At 49.8% G+C, this 24,678-nt stretch overlaps 1 protein-coding gene across 1 annotated transcript; it reads left to right on the top strand.

Moving 5' to 3' along the window:
• Positions 1-3,656: 3,656 nt before the first annotated feature.
• On the top strand, positions 3,657-24,232 carry LOC311513568 (parathyroid hormone/parathyroid hormone-related peptide receptor-like; the record flags this gene model as incomplete). Its single annotated transcript, XM_084615489.1, has 14 exons — positions 3,657-3,706; positions 5,660-5,720; positions 9,798-9,903; positions 11,848-11,958; positions 12,745-12,869; positions 13,835-13,929; positions 15,233-15,419; positions 16,518-16,671; positions 17,409-17,469; positions 18,883-18,949; positions 20,262-20,356; positions 21,421-21,562; positions 22,601-22,642; positions 23,849-24,232. The coding sequence occupies 14 exons, from the start codon at positions 3,657-3,659 to the stop codon at positions 24,230-24,232; spliced, it is 1,680 nt and encodes a 559-aa protein (XP_084471615.1).
• Between the last annotated feature and the right edge of the window lie 446 nt (positions 24,233-24,678).

Below are 24,678 nucleotides of genomic sequence, written 5' to 3'. Positions count from 1 at the left end.
TGAGGCACAGATTAAGTGACTTGCCCAGAGATATGCAGGACATCAAACTCAGCTCTCCTGCAGTCCAGTCTAGTGTCTTAGTCACTAGACCACCCTTCTTTCACTGCTGAAAGCTGATGGGACGTGACCTCATTAAAGGACGTGAAATCACCAGTCAGCTGAAGAGAAAGTACGTGCACAGGGGTATTGCTGTGCCCCCTCCTCAGACGCATGCCTGGGGCTGCACAAACCCTAGCGCCAGCGGTGCTCAGCGGGATGTAACGGCAGGTCTCTGGCTTCCTTTGCTCCCGCTGGGAGGATCCGTCACCTCCCCTCTCTTGTGACTTCTCGCCATGTTGCTAGCTGGAGCTTAGAGCTGACCATGGGCAGTTGAATGTGCCAGGCTTGACTGGGGGAGATGGAAACAGGCGGACTCTCATGTAGCTGCTAAAATCTTTTTATGAGAGATGGTGATATCACGAACTGAAAATTCTTTCCATTTCTCATAAACATCCAGGGGCAGAGAGTTCACTGCCCGTGCCTGGAAGGAACCTCAGAGACAGAAGGGCCCCCAGAGCATTTATGGCTGAGTGAATTTAGAGCTTCTGAAACTCAGGGGCTGATAGCACTAGCTTGATCCAAGCGGTGCTGCTCCCAATGCACCTTACAAACCTGGCTCCAGGCTTCCCTCATGCAGCTCTTCCAGTGCACCTTGAGCCTGTCCTACACCAGGCTCTGAAATGCCAGTCCGAGGTCTCCACTGAACAGAGGCCGCACCACTCATACCAAACTGGTGGTATTTTTGCGATGGGCACAACTTCAAACACTCACAGCTGCTCTCTGTGAGAGGCGGAACCAAAAGCATGGATCCAAACCGTGGTGTAAATGCCGGGGCTGATGACCATCCCCGATCATTTCAAAGACCTTCCTACCTCTAATGAGCCCGCCCCCACTGTTTGCTCTGTGATCTGCAACCTGTTGTTATTTTAATTTTATACAGGAAAAGCAATTGTCCCCCCAACCACCCAGCACAAGGCTAGATTCAAATAATAGGATGCAATTAACTCTGGGCTGCTCTTGATTAGGCCATGAAACTGGCCATAGCCAGGGGAAAGTTTACTTTCCCATTGTTTTCATTGCTTCATTCAGATCTGACTATATGTTAGATCCAGAGCACGTGGCACATGAGTTCAAGGGCGTAATAGGAGCAGTCCAGTTGCAGTTTGAAATGACTGTGATTGGTCTCAAATCTTTTCCCGCAGAGGTGGAGCAGACAGGGGTGTTAATGCACTGCGAATACACCAAATGAGCCTGGAAAAATGCTGCATAATAATCCTTTAGTGGTTGGGAGCTGACCCTGTCAATTGCCTGGAGTATTAACCTTAATCCAGGGCAGGTAACTGTGATCAGGGACTAAAGTTTCTTACCAGAACTCCTGTGTGTCTATCAGATCCTTATTACAGCATCATTCATCCGACAGCACTTCACAGACTGCACAAAGGGAGCCGTTCATGTGCCACTGAAATGCAGCCACTTCTGGGGTAGAACATGGCAGCTGTTTAACAGCTCTCACCCACAACTGCACAGCAGTATAGGACAGGAAGGAAAGAAGAATCCTATATCCTATTGAAATTAAAGAGGGAATTTGACGGGGTGGAATGCAATCAGCTGGCTTAGATTCCCACCAGGACCCTGGTTAACAGGCTGCACAAAGAGGATCTTTAATAACTGCAGGTGGGCAGGACCTCAGCTATCTGTGCCATGCAAAAGGCCCCACGCAGTACCATGGTGCCCCCTAGTGTCATGACGTTGGCAGAGGACATCATCCACTGGACCACTTCCTGGTTGCTCCTTTTTAGAGGTTTCCCATCCATATACCAACCTGGCTTAGCTCACAAGAGCCAGCAGAGCAGAGCGCAAGGCTGAACAGTGGCAATAGGACAGTTTCATTTCTAAAACGCCTCTGCCCAGGTTGTGGGGGGCCAATGCCCGAGGAATTAAAAGCCACAAATACACATGACAAACTCATGCTGAGCAGCCCCTCTGCATGCGCTCCCGCCTCCCATCCCATTCCCACGCCAGCTGAGTAGGCTGCTTCCCCAGCCCTGGCTGACTTGGGGAATGGGTGGTGCGATCAGGAGGTGCGATTGCAGCACCTGCAGCCATACCTGAGCGCAATCAAAGCTGGTTCAAGTAAGCAGTGAAGCCGTGGCAGTATGGGCTGGCAGCTGCTCGCATGTGGACCCAGGGTCCCGGGCTGGTGGGGCTAGCCCATGCCGCTGCTATGCTGATGTAGTTTCACTGTTATTGTAACTCACGCTAACTAGAACCTGGTATCCAACCCCCTTTTAACTCGGGAGCTGTTGGATTCTAACCCCCAGATCCAAACTGGTCCCCATCACATTGGTTCCAGATCAGATCCATAACCAGGAGCCGCCTCTTTGCCAGTTTCTGGGTCCGAGTTCAGACGTGTCCGAAATCGGGCAAGAGCTGCTGAGCTCTGCTTTCCACCATTCAAGATGGCAGAAGTTTCACCGGCTCGTCTAAGTTTATGAGATTTCTGCCATTTCAGTCCCCAAAACAAGTTGCAAGGTCTCATGAAATGGGCATGGGAGCCCCCCAAGCCCAACCAGGACTAGAGCACAGCACCACCTGCTGCGATTTCACTGGGCGTCATCAGGGTGTGTAATTAACCAAGCAGTGAGCTCCAGTGGGCCCCCCCCCATATTCTTTGCAAGGCGAAAGCTGGGTAATAATTCAAAGGAAGATCTTGAGCAGGGCAGCATGAATGCTTCGTTTTCCCCTCTCTCCTCCACAGGGCTGCAAAGTCTGTTAACTTTCGCATGGTGTCGTCAAAAATTAAAGCTACAGGGGGATTCATTGTTCCTGGTCGTACAGTGAAAGGCTCCACAATCACTGGGAAAGAAAATACAGTTTGCTAGCAGGGATGAATAAGGAGTAGCCTGTGCAGAAGCCTGACATGCCACATGGAATAGACAAATATTTCTGAATGGGCATTTAGCAAAGGACCATGTTAAATCAGGCAAGAGCAGCTCCTTTGCACCATTTCATTCCCTATCCTCTTGACTTTCCACCCTGAGCAGAGCTGGGCCTGGTCAGTATTTTGGGGCTGGAGATTTCCAGAGAAAATCTGGTGCTCTACAGAAAGCTCTTGGTGATTCAGCGGATGGCACTCTTCCCTCCTAAGTCAATATTATCCTAATTGTTTATGTAGGGCTATACGTTATTATTATTTATATTACAGTAGCACCTAGAGGCCCTAACTGAGATCAGGGTCATCCATTGTGCTAGGTACTGTACAAACACACAGTGACAGTCCCTCCCCAAAAGAGCTTACAATGTAAATTGACATGGCAGACAAAGGGTAGGAGGGGGAACCGAGGCACAGAGAGGTGAAGTGACTTGCCAAGAAGCCGGTCAGTAGCAGAGAAGCAACGGAGTCCAGGTCTTTCAGTGCCTTATCCAGGGCTTAATTTGTGCCTGGGCTTGCCGAGGCTGAGCCCCGGCACCTCTGGGCTTGGCAGGTCATAGCCACAACACCTCTTCACACTAGCCCACACTGCCTCGCATGCTTTTTAAAATCCGACCTAGGATGACTTCCCTCGTTCAAAGAGTTTATAATCTGAGGGTTTGTGATACTGAATCAAGGGGCCAGCATGCTGCTAGGAGGTGCCCGGCTGCTCGGAGTGCATCTTTGGGATGAGAGGTAAGACCAAGATCTGGATTGATTTGTGATCATTAAAGATCTCATGGCACCAGGCAGGACAAGCTGCTGCCACTGGAAAGCCTAGAATACCAGCTCCACAAAGGGATAAAGGCAACAATGTTTCTAGGGATGATGAGCTTCAAGATACCAGCCCATAAATCTGGGACTAGTCCAGGACCGATCTTGAGCCAGTGTGATCTGAGGGTGAGCAGGGACGAAGAAAACATTTTTGTGGCAACCTCTAATGGAAGCCAAAGGGCAAAGTTCTTCTCTCAGTTACACTGGGTGGACTTCAGTGGAGTCACTGTGGATTGACACATGTGTAACTGGCAGCACACTCTAGTACACTTTGTTCCTTCCGCCTACCTCAGGCTATTACCGAACAGGCTAATTTATAGCCAGAGATTAATTGCACTCAGTACATCCACTTCTTGTGCTTGCTCACGAGCTATTTACCCTCTCCTGCCTCTAAGCAATCACTTATGTTCTCGTGTCTTGTGTCTGCTCCCTTTGGAAAGAGGGGTCATCAGTGCAGGTATTAAATAAATAAATAAAACGAAACAACGTCTTAATATCGATATGGGCTAAAAAGCCTGCACAGCATGATCTGCTGGCAGGAGGCCTTCTGGGCCAGACGAGGACCCTGCCAAGGCAAGGAGGAACGCGGAGCTGAATTTCACTGTGAGCTTTGCTCACCACAGCCCGAGACCCGCTGCTGAGTCTTCACCGGGTGGGCCGTGGAAGCTGAAATCATCTCAGTTGGGGCTTTGGCCTCTTACTCCTTTTCATCTGAACCCCTCCAAGGATCTCCAAGCCTCACACCATGGGATAGTCAGCCCCATTTCACACAGGGGAAAGTGACGCACAGAGATGTGATATGACTTGTCCATGGTTGTGCACAGAATCTGTAGCGGAGCCAGGAATAGAACCCAGGAGTCCTGACTCCCAGGACAACGGAATGAGATGACTTGATGCTCGCCACATCTTAGTGCTCAGGATAAATCACTGTCAGCTTCATGTCCGCTGTGACTGAATCCTGGTCCCAGAAGCTCCCCTGTTCTAACTGCTAAGTCACACTCCATTCTGGATCTTTCCCTTGCTCAGCACAAGTGCGACTAGTTGGCTAGAACTAAAAGTCAAAGTCTGGCTCTCCTTACACAGTTCTAGAGAGGAGGTGGAATCTTCATCCTCTCTGGGAAGTTCTGAGGGCCCTTCATTCTCATCGACTCAAGGGGCTAAGTTCTACCCATGAGTGGAGGGGAGATTGTGTTCATGGGTTCCAGGCGGTGGTTCAGAGACAGGAGAGACGCTCCCACAACATGTTCCCCGCAATGCTGATGAACCCCCTCTGCTGGGATCCATGGGGCTGGGGCTGTATTCCCTGGAGGGGGCAGCGCTGGCTGGGAGACACTGCTCTTTGGATGGAAGCTACTCTGGTAAATCACTGACTGTGGACGGCTCATGGAGCCGGGAGGAAGGAATGTCTATTTCCCTTTGATGGCGAGGCACTGGGTGGAGTTGCAACTGAGCTACTGCAATCTGTCCCGGACAGAATTCACCTTGTGCATGGCTTTCTGATTGCAGATCTCTCTCCCTCACACACACACTCTCCTAGAAATGATAAGCCCTTTATATCTGAGCCTCTCTTTGGAGCATTTTTAATTCCCTTCTTTTACCTGGGCAGCCTGGATTTAGAGGGAAACTAAAAAATGCAGCAGCATCTCTCCTTGGAGCCCTGTTAAATCGGCCACACAGTATTTCTTGGGCTCCCGATGTGCCATTGCTCCCTGCCCCGATAGACGCTTTAATTGCCCCTCTATATGCCTGCTCCTTGATTGCAGGTCCAGAGCTGTTGCCTCCATTATCTCTGCTTGCGCATCCATTTCCTGCCTATTTTGCAGGAGAAAGGATGAGAGCCAGAATAGTGAACCGTGTGCGTACTCTCTTGCCCAGGTCCGGCCCAAGGTTATCGGACACCATCACAAGCCATTCATACCTGCAGCGCCTGGCCATGGTTCGGACAGATATGTCTCATCCTCGCTCTTGCAGCCTCATTTCCTCTCTGACTGGCCAGTTATCTTTTCTCATTAACATTTCCATTTTCTCCATGCTTTATTGCCTGTCTCTGGCACAGGCCCTAATGCATGTTGCTGATTCCAGGCCTGCAGGGCACTCTCAGGGGAAACTGAATGGTGGCCTATTTAAAACCAAGCAGGAGTGATGCTGTTATTCCACAGCACAGTGCAACAAAACGGAGAGACGCAGTGGGAAACACAAGGCTAAAAGTTTATACGACCCCATGTCTGAGACCAGAGATCAAGTTGCAATAATAACATCCCAGTTACTCATTATTTTGGCCTTTGCATATGTTCTTGCAGGTTGGCTTGGGAGGCAAAGGTAAATTCAGGAAGGTGATAATTAATGGCGGGGGCTGTGAGGAGCTGGTTGGATCCCTTACAGTAATATGGTGCTCTCCATGTTATCCCATGATCCCACTTTCTTAGCAGCGGGTGTAAATCCTGCTGTGAGATGTTAAGCAGGCTCTGCTGACTCATTATCCCAGCCAGGAATAAGGAAGATGGGAGTGATTCTCTAGGGAGTGCGAGGATCTAGGGTATGGGCTGAGCTGTCCTGCAGGAGAGGAGCCCTATGAGCAGCCAAGCCTAGGGAGGAGGCCTGAGCTGGACTCTATGTTTAAAGTTAATTTCTTTTGGGGTGCATTGCTCAACTGCTCTGATCCAGGAGCAGCTTCAGGAAGGAGTTATGACTCTCAATCACAATTCCTGTCCTGCTCCCTTCTGGTCCAGGGGTGGAAATAAGCTACTGTAGCCCTTGAAAGTGTTGTCTCTCCTCCGTGGTCCCAGGGAGGAGTATTCAGAAACGGGCTGCTCTCTGCCTCAGACAAGTCCTAAGATCTGGTAGGCTGTGCAAGGGGGTACAGGGGCCTTGCTTCCCTTCCTGGTGTAGTAAGACTAGGGCACAATCTAACCCTTTGTGAAAAAGGCCAACACCCCAGGAGGGATGCCTGACCCTACACGGTGGGTGGACAGCGTTTTAGAGCAGGCTGGGAGAGGCTCCAGTTCTGACGCTTTCACTCAGGAAGCCAGATGGCTTTGCACGTTGCTGGTGTCTCTGCAGGAGGATTCAGCTCTGCCCGGTTCAGGTAATTGATGGGACCTGTAACTCTGCTTCACATCCTCTCTCTCCTTCATCAGTCTAACCCTAGTGGGTTTGTTCATGTGCTTTTTCGCTCATCAGTAATGTATCCTGGGAGGATTTTTATCTCCTTCCTCTGGAGCATCAGGAATGGCCCCGACTGGAGTTGTGGAGGGGGTGAGCTCTGAGGTGGTATCGAGCAGTCTCTGTCTTGGGTGCTTGTCTGGCTGATGCTTGTTCACATGCTCGGGGCCGGCTGATGGCCATATGTGGGGTCAGGAAGGAATTGCTCCCCAGGTCAGATGGGCAGTGACCTTGGGGTTTTTCACCATCCTCTGCAGTGTGTAGGTGCGGGTCACTTGCCAGGATTATCTGGGTATATCTCACTTAATCATTTCCCTGTCGCTGCCGGGGCCTCGGGCACTGGTGCACCTCCATCCCTCCTACTCTCTGCCTGTGGCATGTACTAGCCTAGGCTCCGGTGAGTCCCATTTCCTTTACTGGGTTTGGTGTGGGACTGCAGGATGTGTGTGGCTGATATTGTAGATAGTCAGACTTGATGATCTAATGGTCATAGAATCATAGAAGAATCATAGAATCATAGAAGATTAGGGTTGGAAGAGACCTCAGGAGGTCATCTAGTCCAACCCCCTGCTCAAAGCAAGACCAACCCCAACTAAATCATCCCAGCCAGGGCTTTGTCAAGCCGGGCCTCAAAAACCTCTAAGGATGGAGATTCCACCACCTCCCTAGGTAACCTATTCCAGTGCTTCACCACCCTCCTAGTGAAATAGTTTTTCCTAATATCCAACCTAGACCTCCCACACTGCAACTTGAGACCATTACTCCTTGTTCTGCCCTCTGCCACCACTGAGAACAGCCGAGCTCCATCCTCTTTGGAACCCCTCTTCAGGTAGTTGAAGGCTGCTATTAAATCCCACCTCGCTCTTCTCTTCTGCAGACTAAATAATCCCAGTTCCCTCAGCCTCTCCTCATAAATCATGTGCCTCAGGCCCCTGATCATTTTCGTTGCTCTTCGCTGGACTCTCTCCAATTTGTCCACATCCTTTCTGTAGTGGAGGGCCCAAAACTGGACGCAATACTCCAGGTATGGCCTCACCAGTGCCGAATAGAGGGGAATAATCACTTCCCTCGATCTGCTGGCAATGCTCCTAATAATGCAGCCCAGTATGCCGTTAGCCTTCTTGACAACAAGGGCACACTGCTGACTCATATCCAGCTTCTCATCCACTGCAATCCCCAGGTCCTTTTCTGCAGAATGGCTGCTTAGTCAGTCGGTCCCCAGCCTGCAGCAGTGCATGGGATTCTTCCGTCCTAAGTGCGGGACTCTGCACTTGTCCTTGTTGAACCTCATCAAATTTCTTTTGGCCCAATCCCCCAATTTGTCCAGGTCACTCTGGACCTTATCCATACCCTCCAGCGTATCTACCTCTCCCCCAATGTAGTGTCATCTGCGAACTTGCTGGGGGTGCAATCCACACCATCCTCCTGATCATTAATCAAGATGTTGAACAAAACCGGCCCAAGGACCGACCCCTGGGCACTTGGCTTGTTACCGGCTGCCAACTAGACATTGAGCCATTGATCACTACTGGTTGAACCTGATAATCTAGCCAGCTTTCTATCCACTTTATAGTCCATTCATCCAATCCATCTGAGGTCCCTTTCGACCTTAAACCCTATGACTGACTCTATGAGTTACAAAAGATTAAAACTGCACAGCATTTCCATTGCAGGCTCACACAGAGTCACAACCACAAGCATCATGTTCAGTAAGGCCTGGCGATAGCCACAGGACATGGATGGGGGTTTGTTTTGGGGGGGGGGTGGTATTGATACAATGTATGCCCCTTGGGGACCACTGCCAGGAAATGCAAGAGGGACTATTACAGTGGAAATAGGCAGGGGGAGGAGAGATCCTGTCACCTTTCAGAAAAGCAAAACAAAACTTAGGGGAAGAACGGCCAAGCTGGGTCGCATTTACTAGTGTTAGCCACCTTCGCTGCTTTGATTTCATATCAGGCTTTAGCAAACATTAGTTTAAAAAAATGACGCGGAATCCCTGGTATTATTTATGATTATTTGTATTTCAACAATGTGTAGAGGCCTCATGGTGCTAGGGGGCCACACAGTGAGAGATAGAGCAAACAACCTAAATAGCCAGGCAAAGGGCAGGAAGCGAACCAGAGGCACAGGGAGGGAGTGACCGAGATCTCTTAATTGCTTGGTGTCTCTCACTGTTTAAAAATACAGAAGACTGGCTAACTAGAGAGATGCAATTAGCCACTGAGTCTTGGCTCCTGGTAGTGCTATGTACATGGCACTTGGCGTTGGTTACTGTATGTTTGTGTCTGGCTCTGTACTTAGATTGGAAGCTCTTTGGGGCATTTTGTTCTGGGTTTGTGAAGTGCCTAGTGCAATGGGGTGATGGGCCATGACTGGGACTCCTGGCTAGTGCAGTAATACAAATAATTAACAACAATATTAATAACACTTATGTTTCTTTTATCAAGCCACATAACTTACACTCACTCAGTGTCTTGCCAACCAAGTCCCCTTCGTCCCAGGGAGCTGGGACGGAGGGGACTGGGTTGGCAGGACATGGCCCCCCTGTCAGTGTGGGGCATTGTGGGACGAAAGCCAGTAACAGTCAGTGTAAGCAATGCAGTGTTGCCCTTGACTCTATGCCACTCATGGAGGTGGAGTTATTAAGTTGGCGTAGCAGGGCAATTACGTCGGCAGGAGTGAATTTTAAGTGTAGACACTTCCAGAGTTAGGATGACATAAGCTGCCTTGCGTTGACCTAGCTCTGTAGTGTAGACTAGGCCTTGGAAAGCCTTGACTGTTCCCTCTGCAAACCGCCCCAAGGCAGCACAAGGACTGCAGCCCCATCTCTTTGTTTTTGGCTCGGCAGGTTGACACGGATGATGTTCTCACCAAGGAAGAGCAGATTTATCTGCTGGGTGAAGCGAAGGAGAAATGTCAAACAAAGGTCAACACCCAGCTGGAGAAAATCAAAGGTACCGTCCCAGTTTGTGTCCTTTGTGCTCAGTCCGTGCCGAGAGAGCTGGTTAAACCACACAGAGCAAATCCTGCCTCTGTGGAAGGCAGGATTTCACCTGGGGGCTTTACTCCAGGCCCTCGGAAGTGAGTGGGAATCTGTCCATCACCTTCAGTGAACACTGGGCCAGATTCTTTAGGCTGCAGGTTCTTTGAGGGCAGGGACCATCTTTTTGTTCTGTTTCTGTACAGCTCTGCAGGGCTCTTAGCCATCACGATGCTACAAATAAATAACAATTATGCTAGACTGGCCATCTGCAGCTTGCTGGCCTCATCCTGAAATCACCAGTTGTGATGCCACAAACAAACCCCAGCAGGGGGAGTCCTGCTGGAAGCCTTTCCCTCATCGGAGTGAGACGCTTGTAAGCAGATGTGCTGTGATGCCCCCTGCCTGTAGTAATTGCCTAGGAACCAGTGTTTCTGTATAAGAAACCTACAGCATCTGGAAGTGTCCTGGTCTGGGTCATTTCTAGGCAGCTGGTCTATAGCACCGGGTGCCCGGGGCAGTAGCATGTGGAGGCTAGAGTTAGCCAGGTGAATTACCTTGTGGTGCAAGGTGCTGACATGTGGTGTGTACACTTCAAACACTAACCTCTGCTAGAGGCAAGATGCTGGGCCAGGTGCTCCAGAGGACTAGTCCAGCATGGCAAGTTGCATGTGCTCAGTCAGCTCTGAATAGCAAGGTGGGGCCCCTTGACCTTTCTCACGGACACGCTAATGCAAAATTAAATAATACATACAGTAAAGGTTTCAGAGTGGTAGCCATGTGAGTCTGTATCAGCAAAAACAATGAGGAGTCCTTGTGGCGCCTTAGAGACTAACAAATTTATTTGGTCATAAGCTTTTGTGGGCACAAACCCACTTCATCAGATGCATGGAGTGAAAATACAGGAGCAGCTTTAAATACATGAAAGGATGGGGGTTGCTTTACCAAGTGTGAGGTCAGTCTAACGAGAGAAATCAATTTACAGCAGGATACCAAGGGAGGAAAAATAACTTCTGAAGAGGTAAGAGAGTGGCCCATTACAGACAGCTGACAAGAAGGTGTGAGTAACAGTAGGGAGAAATTAGTATTGGGGAAATTAAGTTTAGGTTTTGTAAAGACCCAACCCAACTCAATAAGAGACCTAAAAGTGGCAATTCTTCAACAACAAAACTTCAAAACCAGACCCCAACATGAAGTTGCAGAACTGGAATTAATTTGCAAACCGGATACCATCTATTAGGCCTGAATAGACACTGGGAGTGGTTGGGTCATTACAAAACCTAAACTTAATTTCCCCAATACTAATTTCTCCCTACTGTTACTCACACCTTCTTGTCAGCTGTCTGTAATGGGCCACTCTCTTACCTCTTCAGAAGTTATTTTTCCTCCCTTGGTATCCTGCTGTTAATTGATTTTTCTCGTTAGACTGACCTCACACTTGGTAAAGCAACCCCCATCCTTTCATGTATTTATACCTGCTCCTGTATTTTCCACTCCATGCATCTGATGAAGTGGGTTCTAGCCCACGAAAGCTTATGCCCAAATAAATATGCTAGTCTCTTAGGTGCCACAAGGACTCCTCGTTGGCTTTACACACAGTAAAGGACAGCCTGCTAATGGGCAGGCAGGAGGTGAGCTGGGATTACTGCTGCTGAGCAGCTAAGAACTGAGGCCATCCCGTTCTATTTATTTGTTATCTTGTCTCTCTCACCCCACCCCAGCCTGCTTGTTTGCCTCATCTAGCTGCTCCAGCTTGTCTAGTTACACCGTAAGGTCTTTGGAGCAGGGATTGCCACTTATTATGTTTGTCCAGCGCCTTGCGTCATGGGGTCCAAGCTTGCTGTGGCCAGAGCATGCAACATAAACGTGAAATAATAATGATACCAGTAATGAGCCGGGTCTTTGCTTATTTGGCTAGATGCCAGCTGCTTTCCGGAATGGGATGGAATTATCTGCTGGCCCGAGGGCTCCCCAAGCCAACAGGTGTCTGTCCCATGTCCAGAGTACATCTACGACTTCAACCATAAAGGTACACTTGGAAAACATCCCTGCCTGCCCCAGCTTCACCTCACTGGCTTTGCAAGTTCAACAGATGGTTTTCAAAGACGTCTCAGAGAGAGTAGCTCAAATCACTTCAATTTCACCCCTATGAACATCCCAGACAAGGTGCTTTGATACTGCTATGATGAGCACAACCTAGCTCAGCTGAGGACAGGCTCAGACCAGTCCTAGTTAGTTAACAGGGATGAGCAACACCTAAGCATATTATCCTGGATTAGTACCCATGAGCATGTCTCTCCCTAGCACTCAACCCCCAGCCACTGTTGCAGCCTGCTGCCGTCTCTAACAGCTAACGGTGATTGTGGTGTGTGCCTGTGATTGATGGTTTGATCCCACCTGAGGTCTGGAGCCATGGGTTGTTGCAGGAACATGGGATTAAAAGGCTGTTACAAGGAGGAGGGTGAAAAAATTTTTCTCGTTCACCTCTGAGGATAGGACAAGAAGCAATGGGTTTAAATTGCAGAAAGGGAGGTTTAGGCTGGACAGTAGGAAAAACTTCCTGTCAGGGTGGTTAAACCCTGGAATAAATTGCCCAGGGAGGCTGTGGAATCTCTGTCATTGGAGTTTTTTAAGAAGAGGTTAGACAAACCCCTGTCAGGGATGGTCTAGATAATATTTAGTCCTGTCTTGAGTGCAGGGAACTGGACTAAATGATCTATTGTGGTCCCTTCCAGTCCTATGATTTGCTCTGCAATGGCTTGGCCCATTGGGTTTCTTGGAGGTCCAACCGCCCTGACCCTGTCCTTGTTTTCAGGCCACGCCTACAGACACTGTGATGCCTATGGGAATTGGGAGCTAGCGCTCAACATCAACAAGACGTGGGCGAACTACACGGAATGCACTGAGTTTCTCACCCCTGAGCGCCGGAGCCGAGAGAAGGTGAACTACAGCCAGAGGGAAGGGACGTGGGGTGGGGTAACTGAGGAGAGGTGCCGCTGGAGGCTGGGAAAGCCCCTGAGCTCAGAATGACTGCTGGCAGCAAAGCAACCTTCTATTGTAGGGGGATAGAGGCAGCTCCAGACTCTTCACTCGGGGGAGGGATAGCTCAGTGGTTTGAGCATTGGCCTGCTAAACCCAGGGTTGTGAGTTCAATCCTTGAGGGGGCCATTTGGGATCTGGGACAAAAATTGGGGATTGGTCTTTGAGCAGGGGGTGGGACTAGATGACCTCCTGAGGTCCCTTCCAACCCTGATATTCTATGATTCTATGAACCTGGTGCTCATCACATGTCCTGATTAAATGCCTTTGCCACCTTCTCCCGTGTGCTGGTGGGAGCTTCTATTTGCTCATCTTCCTCCAGCGACAGCCAAAGGGATCAGCTTGCTGATTCTACCCCTCCAACTACTCAAAACCAGAGGTGGGGAAGGTGAAGATTTCCTCCTCTGCCCCCAGTAGTTTGGGGAGGGGTGGAGGGTGGGAAGCGGGCTTGTTGTGTCTGCCCCCTGCTGTCCAGATGCCAGAGCTGATTCAGCAGAATCCCAGGCCTGGCCAGCTGCTTGGCCTCATGTGCATCCTGCTTCTGAGTGCAGTCAAAGCTCCAGGTCTGAAAGCCCATGAGCGGTAGGCAGCAGCCGTGCCCAGGCAGGCAGATGAGAACCTCCCCCTTGGTGGAGTCACACAGGAGCTGAGCTGGGAGCCTCCTCCCATGGTGAGCTGGCCTTGGCTAGAAGACACCTTTCCATGACTGAGCCGGCAGGAGATGTGCCAGGTTGGTCTCACCTGGTGGCCATCTCCGTTGTCTAAGCTGGTAGGGTACATTAGGGCTCTGCATGTCCTACTTTGCTTCCTGTGATGTAGCTGTGAGCATGGGCCGTCGGGGACCATCCTGTGTCCTTCCCTTCCAGGAGGTGTTTGACCGCCTGCACATGATGTACACCATCGGCTACTCCATCTCCCTGGCCTCCCTCATCGTTGCCGTGGGCATCCTCTGCTACTTCAAGTAAGAAGGAGCAATTGACCACTCCCCTTTCATCCTCTAGCCCCTGCACTCACCCTGTGTTCTAGGAGAGCCCCACACAGAGTCACCAGCCAGCAGGGATGGGTAGCCAGATTAGATCAAAGAAAACCCAACCCAAACAGTGGCTCAAGTCTCAGGCCAAACCACAGACCATTTCCCAAAGTCCAGAAACATCCGGATCCATTTTATTCTGCATTTCTCACAGAGCTGGGCCAGATGGCCAGAGCCAAACAGCCCTACTTTCTGGGGGCTTGACATGCAAAGCTCAAGCCAGATCCAGCTTTTTATAAATGGAGCCTTGTCAAGGTTCCTCCCCCCCTCTGAACTCTAGGGTACAGATGTGGGGACCTACATGAAAACCTGCTAAGCTTACTTTCACCAGCTTAGGTTAAAACTTCCCCAAGGTACAAATTAATTTTATCCTTTGTCCCTGGATCTCCACTGCCACCACCAAACTCTAACTGGGTTTACTGGGAAATGTAGTTTGGACATGTCTTTCCCCCCAAAATCCTCCCAACCCTTGCACTCCACTTCCTGGGAAAGGTTTGGTAAAGATCCTCACCAATTTGCATAGGTGACCACAGACCCAAACCCTTGGATCTGAGAACAATGAAAAAGCATTCAGTTTTCTTACAAGAAGACTTTTAACAGAAGTAAAGAAATCCCCTCTGTAAAATCAGGATGGTAGATACCTTAAAGGGTAATTAGATTCAAAACTTAGAGAATCCCTCTAGGCAAAACCTTAAGTTACAAAAAAGACACACAGACAGGAATAGTCATTCTATTCAGCACAGTTCCTTTCTCAGCCATTTAAAGAAATCATAATCTAACACATACCTAGCTAGATTACTTACTAAAAGTTCTAAGACTCCATTCTTGTTCTATCCCCGGCAAAAGCAGCATACAGACAGACACAGACCCTTTGTTTCTCTCCCTTCTCCCAGCTTTTGAAAGTATCTTGTCTCCTCATTGGTCATGTTGGTCAAGTGCCAGCGAGGTTACCTTTAGCTTCTTAACCCTTTACGGGTGAGAGGATTTTTCCTCTGGCCAGGAGGGATTTTAAAGGGGTTTACCCTTCCCTTTATATTTATGACAAGCCTATATTTACAATGGGCCAGCCCCAAAACCTTGGTTCCGCCCCCTCTCCATGCCCCCAAACTCACTGAGCCTCACGGCTCCTGGTTCAGTGCCTCAGCTGTTTGTGAGGACAGGCAGGTGTTTGACACTGACGCGTTGCTGACTGGGTGGGTGTTTGTCACTGACGTGCTTCCTCTCCTGGGGGCAGGCACCTGCACTGTACACGGAACTACATCCACATTCACCTCTTTGCCTCCTTCATCTGCCGGGCCGCCAGCATCTTCGTGAAGGATGTGGTGCTTTACTCTGGCTCGCTGCCCGAGGAGCCGGAGAAGATGCGAGTAGATGATTTAAAGGGCGAGTTGGGCCCCTTTCTGGGACACCGGACCCAGCTGGCAAGTAGCTGAAAAACTCATCTTCCCTCTTCATTTTCCCCAAGCCCACAGGGAATAAAGGGGAGGGAAAGAGGAGTTAGGAATCCTGGAGAAGTGTGAAGAGATGTGGGGGGAGGGAGGGAATTCTGGGCTGCACCTCGTGGAGGAAGGCGCAGACCAGGAAGAGGGTGGGGAGAGGGGGCTTTAAGCTACTTTTGAGCTGTCCAGATTCTGCACAGCCCCCGCTATAAAGTAGAGCAGCCTCTGGGGTCGCTCTAATTTATGGCAGCTTTACCCGGGCTGTGTCATTATGGGCTCTTGCGGGGACAATGTAGGACCACCTGTTACTGCCCTACACTTTGCCTGAGTCTGAGGGAATTTCTCCTCTGCCCATTGCAGTGCCTTGGCCACCCCTGTACGCCACTGAAGCAATGTCTGTACAGAGTCTGGGGTTGCGGGGGGACAATCTCTCCCTGGAAGGCCGAGAAGCAGAGAGATGCAGCTGTGTCTATTATCTTGCAAGAGATGAGTGTGGAGGATTGCAGCTCCCGCTTTAACAAAAGGGTGAATTAATGAGCAAAGAGCTAGTCCAAGGAGAGTGTAGATCAGCACAGCTGCCCGCTGTTATTCACAGTAGTGCTCAGCACAGCTCAGGGAAGCCAGTGCTGTGATATGGCTTAAAAGGCTTCTGTTAATCCTTAAGGGGCTGGGGGGAGGGGGAGGGAAGGGGCAACACCTACACAATTTGGACCTAGCCTTTCCAGCACATACCTGTTACCCCAATAAAACCATGAGCTGTGTGACCGAGTGCAAATGACCCTTTGGTTGCTGGATTGCATGCTATTTCACAACACTGGGCATCACACTGGTTTTGTGCCGGCCCTGCCCCCTCCATTCCAACCTCTTAGTGGGTGGGAACTTCCCCCATTCCTACTCCGACAACTTCCTCCCTTAAGGGCAGGAGGCAGGTCAAAGCCAGAGTAACCGCTGCCAGGCAGGACCTAAAGGAGAGTAGCGAGGGGGCCTCCCTGTCTAAGATCATGGCCCTGATCTCTCAGGAGGGGGGACATGTAGAGGAATTGAGGCCCTAATGTGGTTCCCATTTCTCCATGACCACAGGTGGGCTGCAAGGTGGTTGTGACACTTTTCCTTTATTTCCTGGCCACCAACCACTACTGGATTCTGGTGGAGGGGCTCTACCTGCATAGCTTGATCTTCATGGCCTTCCTCTCCAACAAGAACTACCTGTGGGTCCTCACCATCATTGGCTGGGGTAAGCACAGACACTGCTCCCACCAAAAGCACATCCACCTGCCATGCTGACTGGGAGCTCCAGAGCATCAAAGCGCACTGTGAAATTTGTAGCGCTTGGTAAAGCAGGGTCCACACGGCTAGTTAGTGCACTGCAAGAGAGAACTCTGTGTTGCGGTCCAAATACAAGACAGAACAAGGCTTTAAGCAAGCAAGCAGGCTGGTCTGCCGAGGGGCTGGTCTGCCTGTCAGCTTTCCACCCTCTCTTTTATTTCTCTCCCTCCTCCTGCGCATTACATACTCCAACAGATAAAAGGAATGCACTGGCTTTGTTTAATATTCTTATTTACCAATTTCTATCTACCGCATTCCTTGCTCTCGGGCCTTGAGCCCAGTCCTGGGAGGCTTCCCACGGTTTATGTCATCTGGGCAAGTTTCCAAGGTTCATGCCCTTGAGAGGAGCCGTGTGTGCACTGCTCCTACACAACACTCAAGGTGTGCCCTGAATGTTGCCAAGCGCATGAACCCTGTATGAATCCTACAACTCTGTAGAGTCACACCTTGGTTTGACACACACTAAGTCTCTGTGTAGACAAGCCCTGAAGGAGAATCTATTTTAAGCAGCACAGGGCATATGTCACGCAGGTCAGCAGTTCTGCCCTCTCCTAGCTGGAATCAGTGGGACACCTAAATTCCTGGCGTTGGTTCATTTTGCAAACCTGATGCTTCAACCATACTGCCTGTTTTGTTTCCCTCCAGGTCTCCCTGCTGTATTTGTGTCTGTTTGGGCCAGTGTCAGGGCCTCCCTGGCGGATACACAGTACGTAGGTTCAACTTCTTTTCCAAAGGACCATTTGGGAGGGTGAGAATTGGCCTGTAGTGCAAATCTCTCTGCCTGATCCTATTGAATTGGGTGGTTGCAATCTGCGGATGACCAAATCTCTGAATTGCTAGACTGAGGCTTTTATGGAGGAGAGGGAGATTAGAACATATACATACCAGAAGGTTAAAAATGCAGGCAATTGATAAGGGGAAGCTAAAGGTATCAACAAAAATCTATGGCCAACAGGGTTATGGAGAATAAAAAGGAATTTTTTAAACATATCAGGAACAAAAGGAATCTGAACAAAATTAGGATAAAATTTTCAGTAATGATATAGAAAAGGCAGGTGTTCCATAAATATTTTTGGTTTGTATTTAGAATGAAGCTAGATGATGTTTTCATATCATATAAGGATGATGAAATACAGTAAGGAGGATGTTAAAAGGCATCTACTAAAATTAAACATTTTAAAGTAACCAAATCTAGATAACTTGTACCTAAGAGTTTTAAAAATAAAGAGTTGGCCAAGATGTTCTAAGGACATTAATTTTTAAACTACTTATAAAAAACTGAGAAAACTCCAGATGACTGGAAGAAATTGTGCCAAAATTTACAGAAGGCAAATATAGGGCAGTTTGTCTGACATTGACCGTGGGCAGAATACTGGAACAAGTGATAAGTGAATCAGTTACTAAACAATTAAAGCCAATCAGCATAATTTTGTGGATTAGGCCTTGTCAAATAAACATGATATTGTTCACTGAGATTAGAAGTTTGATTTATAAAGGTATCTGTTGGTGTAATATTCTTCTGTAAGGTTTTTGACAATGTACAGCATAACATTCTGATAAAAAAATTAGCACTATACAAAGTCAATATGGCCCATATTCAATGTATTAGATTCACACCATAATTGTTAATGGAAAATCATCAGTGAGGGTGTGTGTTTCTGGTGGGGTCCCACAAGGATTGGTTCTGGGCCCAATGCCATTGACTACTTTTCTTAATGATCTGCTAGAAAATATAACGTAATTGCTGATAAGAGTTTGCAGCTTACAGATGGGTGGTGGTGTGTGGGGTAAATAATGAAGACAGGTCACTGATACAAAGCAGTCTTATTATTATGAAAAAGCCCCCTCCTCTTTCCTGCAGCATGCAGAACAGAGTTCTGCCATGGGAGAGATCTGACCCAGGATCTGGATTTTGTTGACTTCTTTTAAAGTAACATATGTGACTCTCATTTGTTATGTTTTGGGGTGCAAATGTGCGTGGCAGAATCACCCCAGCTGTAGGACCAGCCTTCTGCCCGCCCAGGCTCAGTCCAAGATGGAAAGGGGGAGCCATCAACGGGCTATATTCCTCACCCCTTATTTCAGATTTCTCCAAAGCATTTCTTACTGGTCTCCTCAGATGCTGGGACCTCAGCGCTGGGAATATGAAGTGGATTTATCAAGTCCCTATCTTAGCAGCCATCGTGGTAAGAATTCTCTGGCAGACTTGTCCTGATCCCAGTCACCTAAAAAACCCAACTGGATTCAGTAGATTTAGAAATGGGCTAATCTCCTTTCTCCAATCCGTGCATTGTTTGCCATAGTATCTTGGCAATGTCTGCTTTGTCATCTCTTACAGGGCTCAGTCCTGAGAGATGCTGATCCCTGGGGCCTGATTCAACAAAGCATGTAGGGCCAGATTTACAAAGGTTCATAGGAGCTTAACTGCCACTGAAATCAGTGGGAGTTGGGCATCTAAGCAACATTGAGGATCTGAGCCTTACAGTCTAAAGATACAGATACGCACTTAACTTGCTTGGGGACTTTTGTACACCCCGCCCCCCCTTAACACTTACCTGCATCCTTCAGTGCCTAAAGATCTTTCTAAACCTGACCCTTAATCACACACTTGCTGAAGCCCATCGCCCCTAGCAGGACTAAGCCCATGCTCTCTGTTTAACAGGCAGGTGTCCCACTCTCTTGTGGTTAGAAGTTGTGCATGCTACAGGTTTACTTACCCTGAGAAAATTCTTATCACCCTTTCATTTATATTTGAAAGAGGCGCTGTTTAGTGCTCTGAGCCACACATGTTGGCTTTGTAACCAGAAGCTTTCACAGACGTATTTTCATAAGCTTAAGAAAAGAGGGTCATTTGAAAGAACGTAATTAGAAAAAGAAAAGGGTCTTAGCACCTAGGCCAGTGGGGTCCTGGGCCAGGACTGGGGCTCCTAGGATCAGCACTAACTGGAGGCACTGGTGGCCACTTGAGGGCTCACCGTCCCAGCTACGTGACGAACAAGACTGTCAAACGAGGATCATTTTCAATGAGGAGGGTTATTAGCCACCCAGACACGGGGTTTATTTTCAAAAACATTGTGGCCTGATTCTTTGTTGCCCCTGTGTGTGTGTGTGTGTGTGTGTGTGTGGTCACCTACGTTGGTGCAAAGGGAGTGCAAAATACCACCCTTGCAATTGGGTAGCATTCCGATTTCACTGGTATAAGTGCAGGGCAACGGAGAATCAGGCCCTGAATTTAATCTTGACAGTGTCCCAATATAAGATCCTCCCTGAGGACATTTATATCCAGTCCTTAGCTAGAGGAGATCACTTAGGGTGCGTCTACACAGGGAACTTATTCTGGGTATGAATTCAAAGCACTATAGCTGTTCTGGAATAGCTCCCTATGTGGACACTCAGCTACAATAGTTACGCTGGTCACTTTCCCCTCACGGACAAGCCCTTAGCTGGCCACATTCTGCGTGCATGGCTTGTAAGGTGATTGTGGGTGTGTGTCGGCAGGTGAATTTCGTCCTCTTCCTCAACATTGTGCGGGTTCTGGCGTCGAAGCTCTGGGAGACAAACACGGGGAAGCTAGACCCTCGGCAGCAGTACAGGTGAGCAGCAATGTGCAGCTGCCACTTGACTTGATGAACCTTCTGCTTGAGTGGAGATAGCATCTCGGCCCAGACTATGGTGCAGCAGAGGAAACAGTACTAACAGCTGGCTCTTAACATAGCACGTCCCATAGATCTCAAAGTGCTTTCAAAAGGAGGTCAGGATCTCTATTCCCCATTCTACAGAAGGGAATTGACTTGGCCAAGGTCACCCTGCTGGCAAGCAGTAGAGGCAAGATCAGAACCTCTGTCTCCCACGCACTGTCCTATCCACTGCCATGTAGCATTCAGCCTCCAGCACTGGCCAGTAGACGAGGCCTCTAGAGTGGGGTGGGACATGCCCATTCAGCCACCTGAGCGATGCATTTTTATTCCGGGCAAAGGGAGGTGTGAATTTTTCCCAGCCCCCCACAGCCAATCTGCTTTCCCCTGAAGAACAAAGTGCTTTGTCACTTTTTGCTGTAGCAAATATCACACCCCCAAAAGCTTTTTATTTTGCTCCATATAGTGCCACTTAGGATTTGGGTTAGATGCACATCCTGCCTTGGACTGGAAACTCAGCAGCGCTCCCAAGATAAGTAAGCAATGGGAGATTGTAAGGAAAACCCAATGGTGCTCGTGTTCTCTGACCCAGTGCATCAGCTGCTAGGGGGCACTGTGCCATAAATCAGATGCTGAACACTCATGGGCATTAAATATCCCCGAGTCCTCTCTGTGAGATTAGGGGCAGCCTCAGCATCCTAGTCTTCTTTTCGAACCCCACCTCCCTGCAGTTTCACCTGGAGACAGGATTCACTTCCTTTTTTAACCTAAACTGTTGTCTGTTGCTGCTGTGTGTTGTCAATCAGCTGCCATGTTCCACCTGAGAGGTGGCTGCCTTGCAGTGGCAGGTGAAGTACTTGCAAAGAGCATTTGGGGTGGAAAAATGCTATAAGAAATGTAAAGTTGTTACTATTTTATCCAGGGTATTGTAGGATAAATCCTAGGCGGTGGCTGAAAAGCTGAGGACAGAGGGTTAGAGAGAGCAGCTGCAGACAAACCTGTGGAATGGTTTTACCTTTCAGGAAGCTGCTGAAGTCCACCCTGGTGCTGATGCCACTCTTTGGGGTCCATTACGTGGTGTTCATGGCAATGCCCTACACTGAAGTCTCCGGCGTCTTATGGCAAATACAGATGCACTACGAGATGCTGTTCAACTCCTCACAGGTATGTCTGCAGCCCTCCCGCTCTCGCCCAGCTCTCCTCTTGCTGCATGGTCCAGTGCTGGCTCCAAAGGCAGAAAGATGATCTGTGAGGCACTTGGCAGAGGTAGCGGTAGGCATGTTCTGAGGGGCCCTGAAATGCACCTTCGCTTCCCATGTGCTCATGGGTTAAGGGCCCTTTTGAAAGCCCCCCTCAATCCCCTGCTGTGGCTGCCAAGCAGTTCAGTGCGTCTCCTGGAGCCTGTGATAGGAGCATTGCAGGGCGCCTCCCAGTGGAGCAACACAGCCCTGAAGGTGCACTGCCCTCAGCTCCCTCTTCTAGCACTTGTCAGAGCTCCGCCCAATTCCCCCTTTACTGGTCTCTTTTATTAAGTCTCTTACAGTGTATTAACAAAGCTGTTCCTTCACCCCTCAAATCCAACCCTTGTTCTCCCCTTGATTGAGGGGTCCCACAGCCCTCCTCCTAGGGACTGTGCTGATAACTCAGGCTGGCTGTAGCCCTCATTCACCATCTCCAAGCTAGCACCTTGGAAGTCCAGCCATTTGCTCTAGACTGGGAGAAGCAGGCACCTCCCTTCTCTTTCTTTGCATCTCTGGAGGCTTCCCTTTTATCTCCAGCCCTGGACTGAGTTAAGCACATGACCTGCCCATCAGGTGGCTGAATTCATTTTCCCCACCTGGGCAGAGGTGGCACCATTACCCCTTAAAGGGACAGTCACCCCGTGACAGAGTCCCCTCCTGGGACACGCACCACAGTCTGGCTGTAGCTGCCCTGCATAGATGGTGCCCGTGGAAGAGCTGGTCTGTTAAACAAGCTGGGACCAGTGCACGGAGTGGGGAGAAAGCCATGTGGGGGCCAAGTGGGGCTGTTGTCCTGGTGGAATGGCCACAGACATGCATAAAACAAATAGAAATGGGGCCAAGGTGCCTGGAGCCCTGAGCTCTCTGGACCTGCCAGGGAGTGAGCAGCACTGGGCACATGCTGGGAGTTTGTTTCCAGCACCCCCAGGTGAAAACTCGCTCTTTCTTGGTCTCTCGGCAGGGTTTCTTTGTGGCTTTTATCTATTGCTTTTGCAACGGGGAGGTAAGTGAGATGGGCTCAGCCCTGCAGCTTGTCCCTGGCTCTGGTAGGTACATGGGTGCCTTTGCAATCCTGTCATCTTATGTGGGAGCTCAGCCTGGGCTGTGGGAAGCGCAGATCAGAGCTACTATCCTGAGCCCAAGGGGACCCATGGGATTTCTCCCTCTGGGGCTGTTCAGGGGGGAGGCAGCTTCTTTTCCCTCTGACCTTGTGGAACCCCTGTCCTTGGAACAGATTGTGAAATAACCTTTGACTCTTACGTGACTTGGCACGGTCCTCATGGAGCAGGAGGGAAACTGTCCTTGACTTGCACTGAGGTGCGGAGCACCAGCCTAAGCCCAGGCCCTAGAGTGTATGTCACCCTAACTTGGCCCTCATTGGCCCCCTTGCTGATAGTCTCAGGCTAAGGACTGTAGAGGCTGAGTGCCCCCCTCTAGCCCTATAGGAGATCAATCAGGAACAGAGGTGAGTCAAGTCAGCCAGGCAGCCTAAGGACCGTGTTTGCGGCCCCTGCCTATAGGGTGCCTGGTCTGTGGGAGAAGAGGTCTAGTCCCCGGGCCATTAACCGGGGGCCATCCAGCTTCATGCAATTCACTCTCAGTGTGAACGGAAACACCAGACTTGCTGCCTGGCTGGAGAACACTCCTGAGTTCACCCTGGCCCCAATCCTGTGCCCCTGGCCATCAGTGGGAGTGAGATTGGACCCACACTGAGCTCTCTGGATCTGAGTGCCTGCTTTGACCCGAAGCCAAGGGGTGATGAAGGCAGTTGGCTCCTCCTCGGAGTTGCTCACCACCTTGCAGCATTTTCTCTGGTGCTGTGTTGCCTGATGTTCGCTTGCCCAGCGATCCCTAAAGCTGAGCCTGTGTGGAGTGCAGGCTGGACTCTGTGCCGGCTGAGTCCACTGACCAGCCTCCTCCTGGTCACCAGTATGGGAGAGAGATCCCCTGAGTAACCCCCCTCCCTCAATGTAGCTTGGAAGGGAAGGTCAAGGGATTGATGGAGCAGACACTGAGATGGGTGGGGCTGCAGAGAAATGCCCCTTTCCCCACAGCAAACCCCGTCGGGGGGCCCTGGAATCTTATTGCCATCTCTGTACTCAGGCTTGGGGTATTGTGAGGTGTGTGCCGAGAGGCCTGGTGGCTGGCAATGCCTGTGCAATTTTCTTGTTCTATTGCCCTGCCCTGACAGGCCGGCTCTCTCCCTCAGGTGCAGGCGGAGATTAAGAAAGCTCGTTTCCGGAGGAGCCTGGCGCTGGACTTCAAGCAGAAAACACGAGTCACCAGCACAGGGGGGAGCTGCTATTATGGTGGGCTGGTGTCACACACCACCAACAGCGTCAGCATCACTGGACGGGGGGCAGCAGGGGCAGGGATGCAGCAGAGTGCCAAGCATCGGGTCCTGCCACTGTCCCCACATACCAGCCTGCTGGGATATATCCCAAGCTCCTCTGCTTCTGACAACTCTGTGCCCTCCCCAACCCAAGAGATTCCCCAGAAGGCCCCTGGGGAGAATGCCAAGGACGTTGTGTGTTTCCCAGACCTGGGTCAAAGTCATTCCAGCCTGAGTAAAGAGGTGGAGACTATGCTATGAAGAGAGCAAGCATGTCTCCAACCAGACCCTCCAGACGGGTCTGGAAAGAGTTTGTAGTGTCATGTGGCTGCCAAAAGGGTTACTGTAGTTTTGGGCTGTCTGTGAACAGGCATTATGCCAAGCAGAATGGTTGCAATGGTCCCTCTGGCTGTAGCTCTGTTGTGACTGAACCTGGAGTACAAGGTTCAGTGCTAGGCAACATGCTACCACATAAAAAAGTGGGGAAATTGGATGGTCAAAGAAGAGCAAGAGAAATGATCAAGGGACTGGCAAAGGAGAAAAGATGTAAAGAGCTCAAACTGGACAGCTTAGCTAAGAGGCAACGGGGGGATGGGAATCTGCTGGTTTGGGGCCATAGGGCCTAAAGAGGTAGTCCTCTTCTGCACTGTACTTTTAACTTTAGGCACAAGCAGGCCCCTTGAAATCTACTGAACTACTGTGATTTT

Source organism: Lepidochelys olivacea (assembly GCF_965140295.1).
Source record: "Lepidochelys olivacea isolate rLepOli2 genome assembly, chromosome: 27".
In the NCBI taxonomy this organism is placed as follows: Eukaryota; Metazoa; Chordata; order Testudines; family Cheloniidae; genus Lepidochelys; species Lepidochelys olivacea.
Note: the sequence above shows the minus strand (reverse complement) of the source record. Positions and strands in the feature narration are given on the sequence as shown.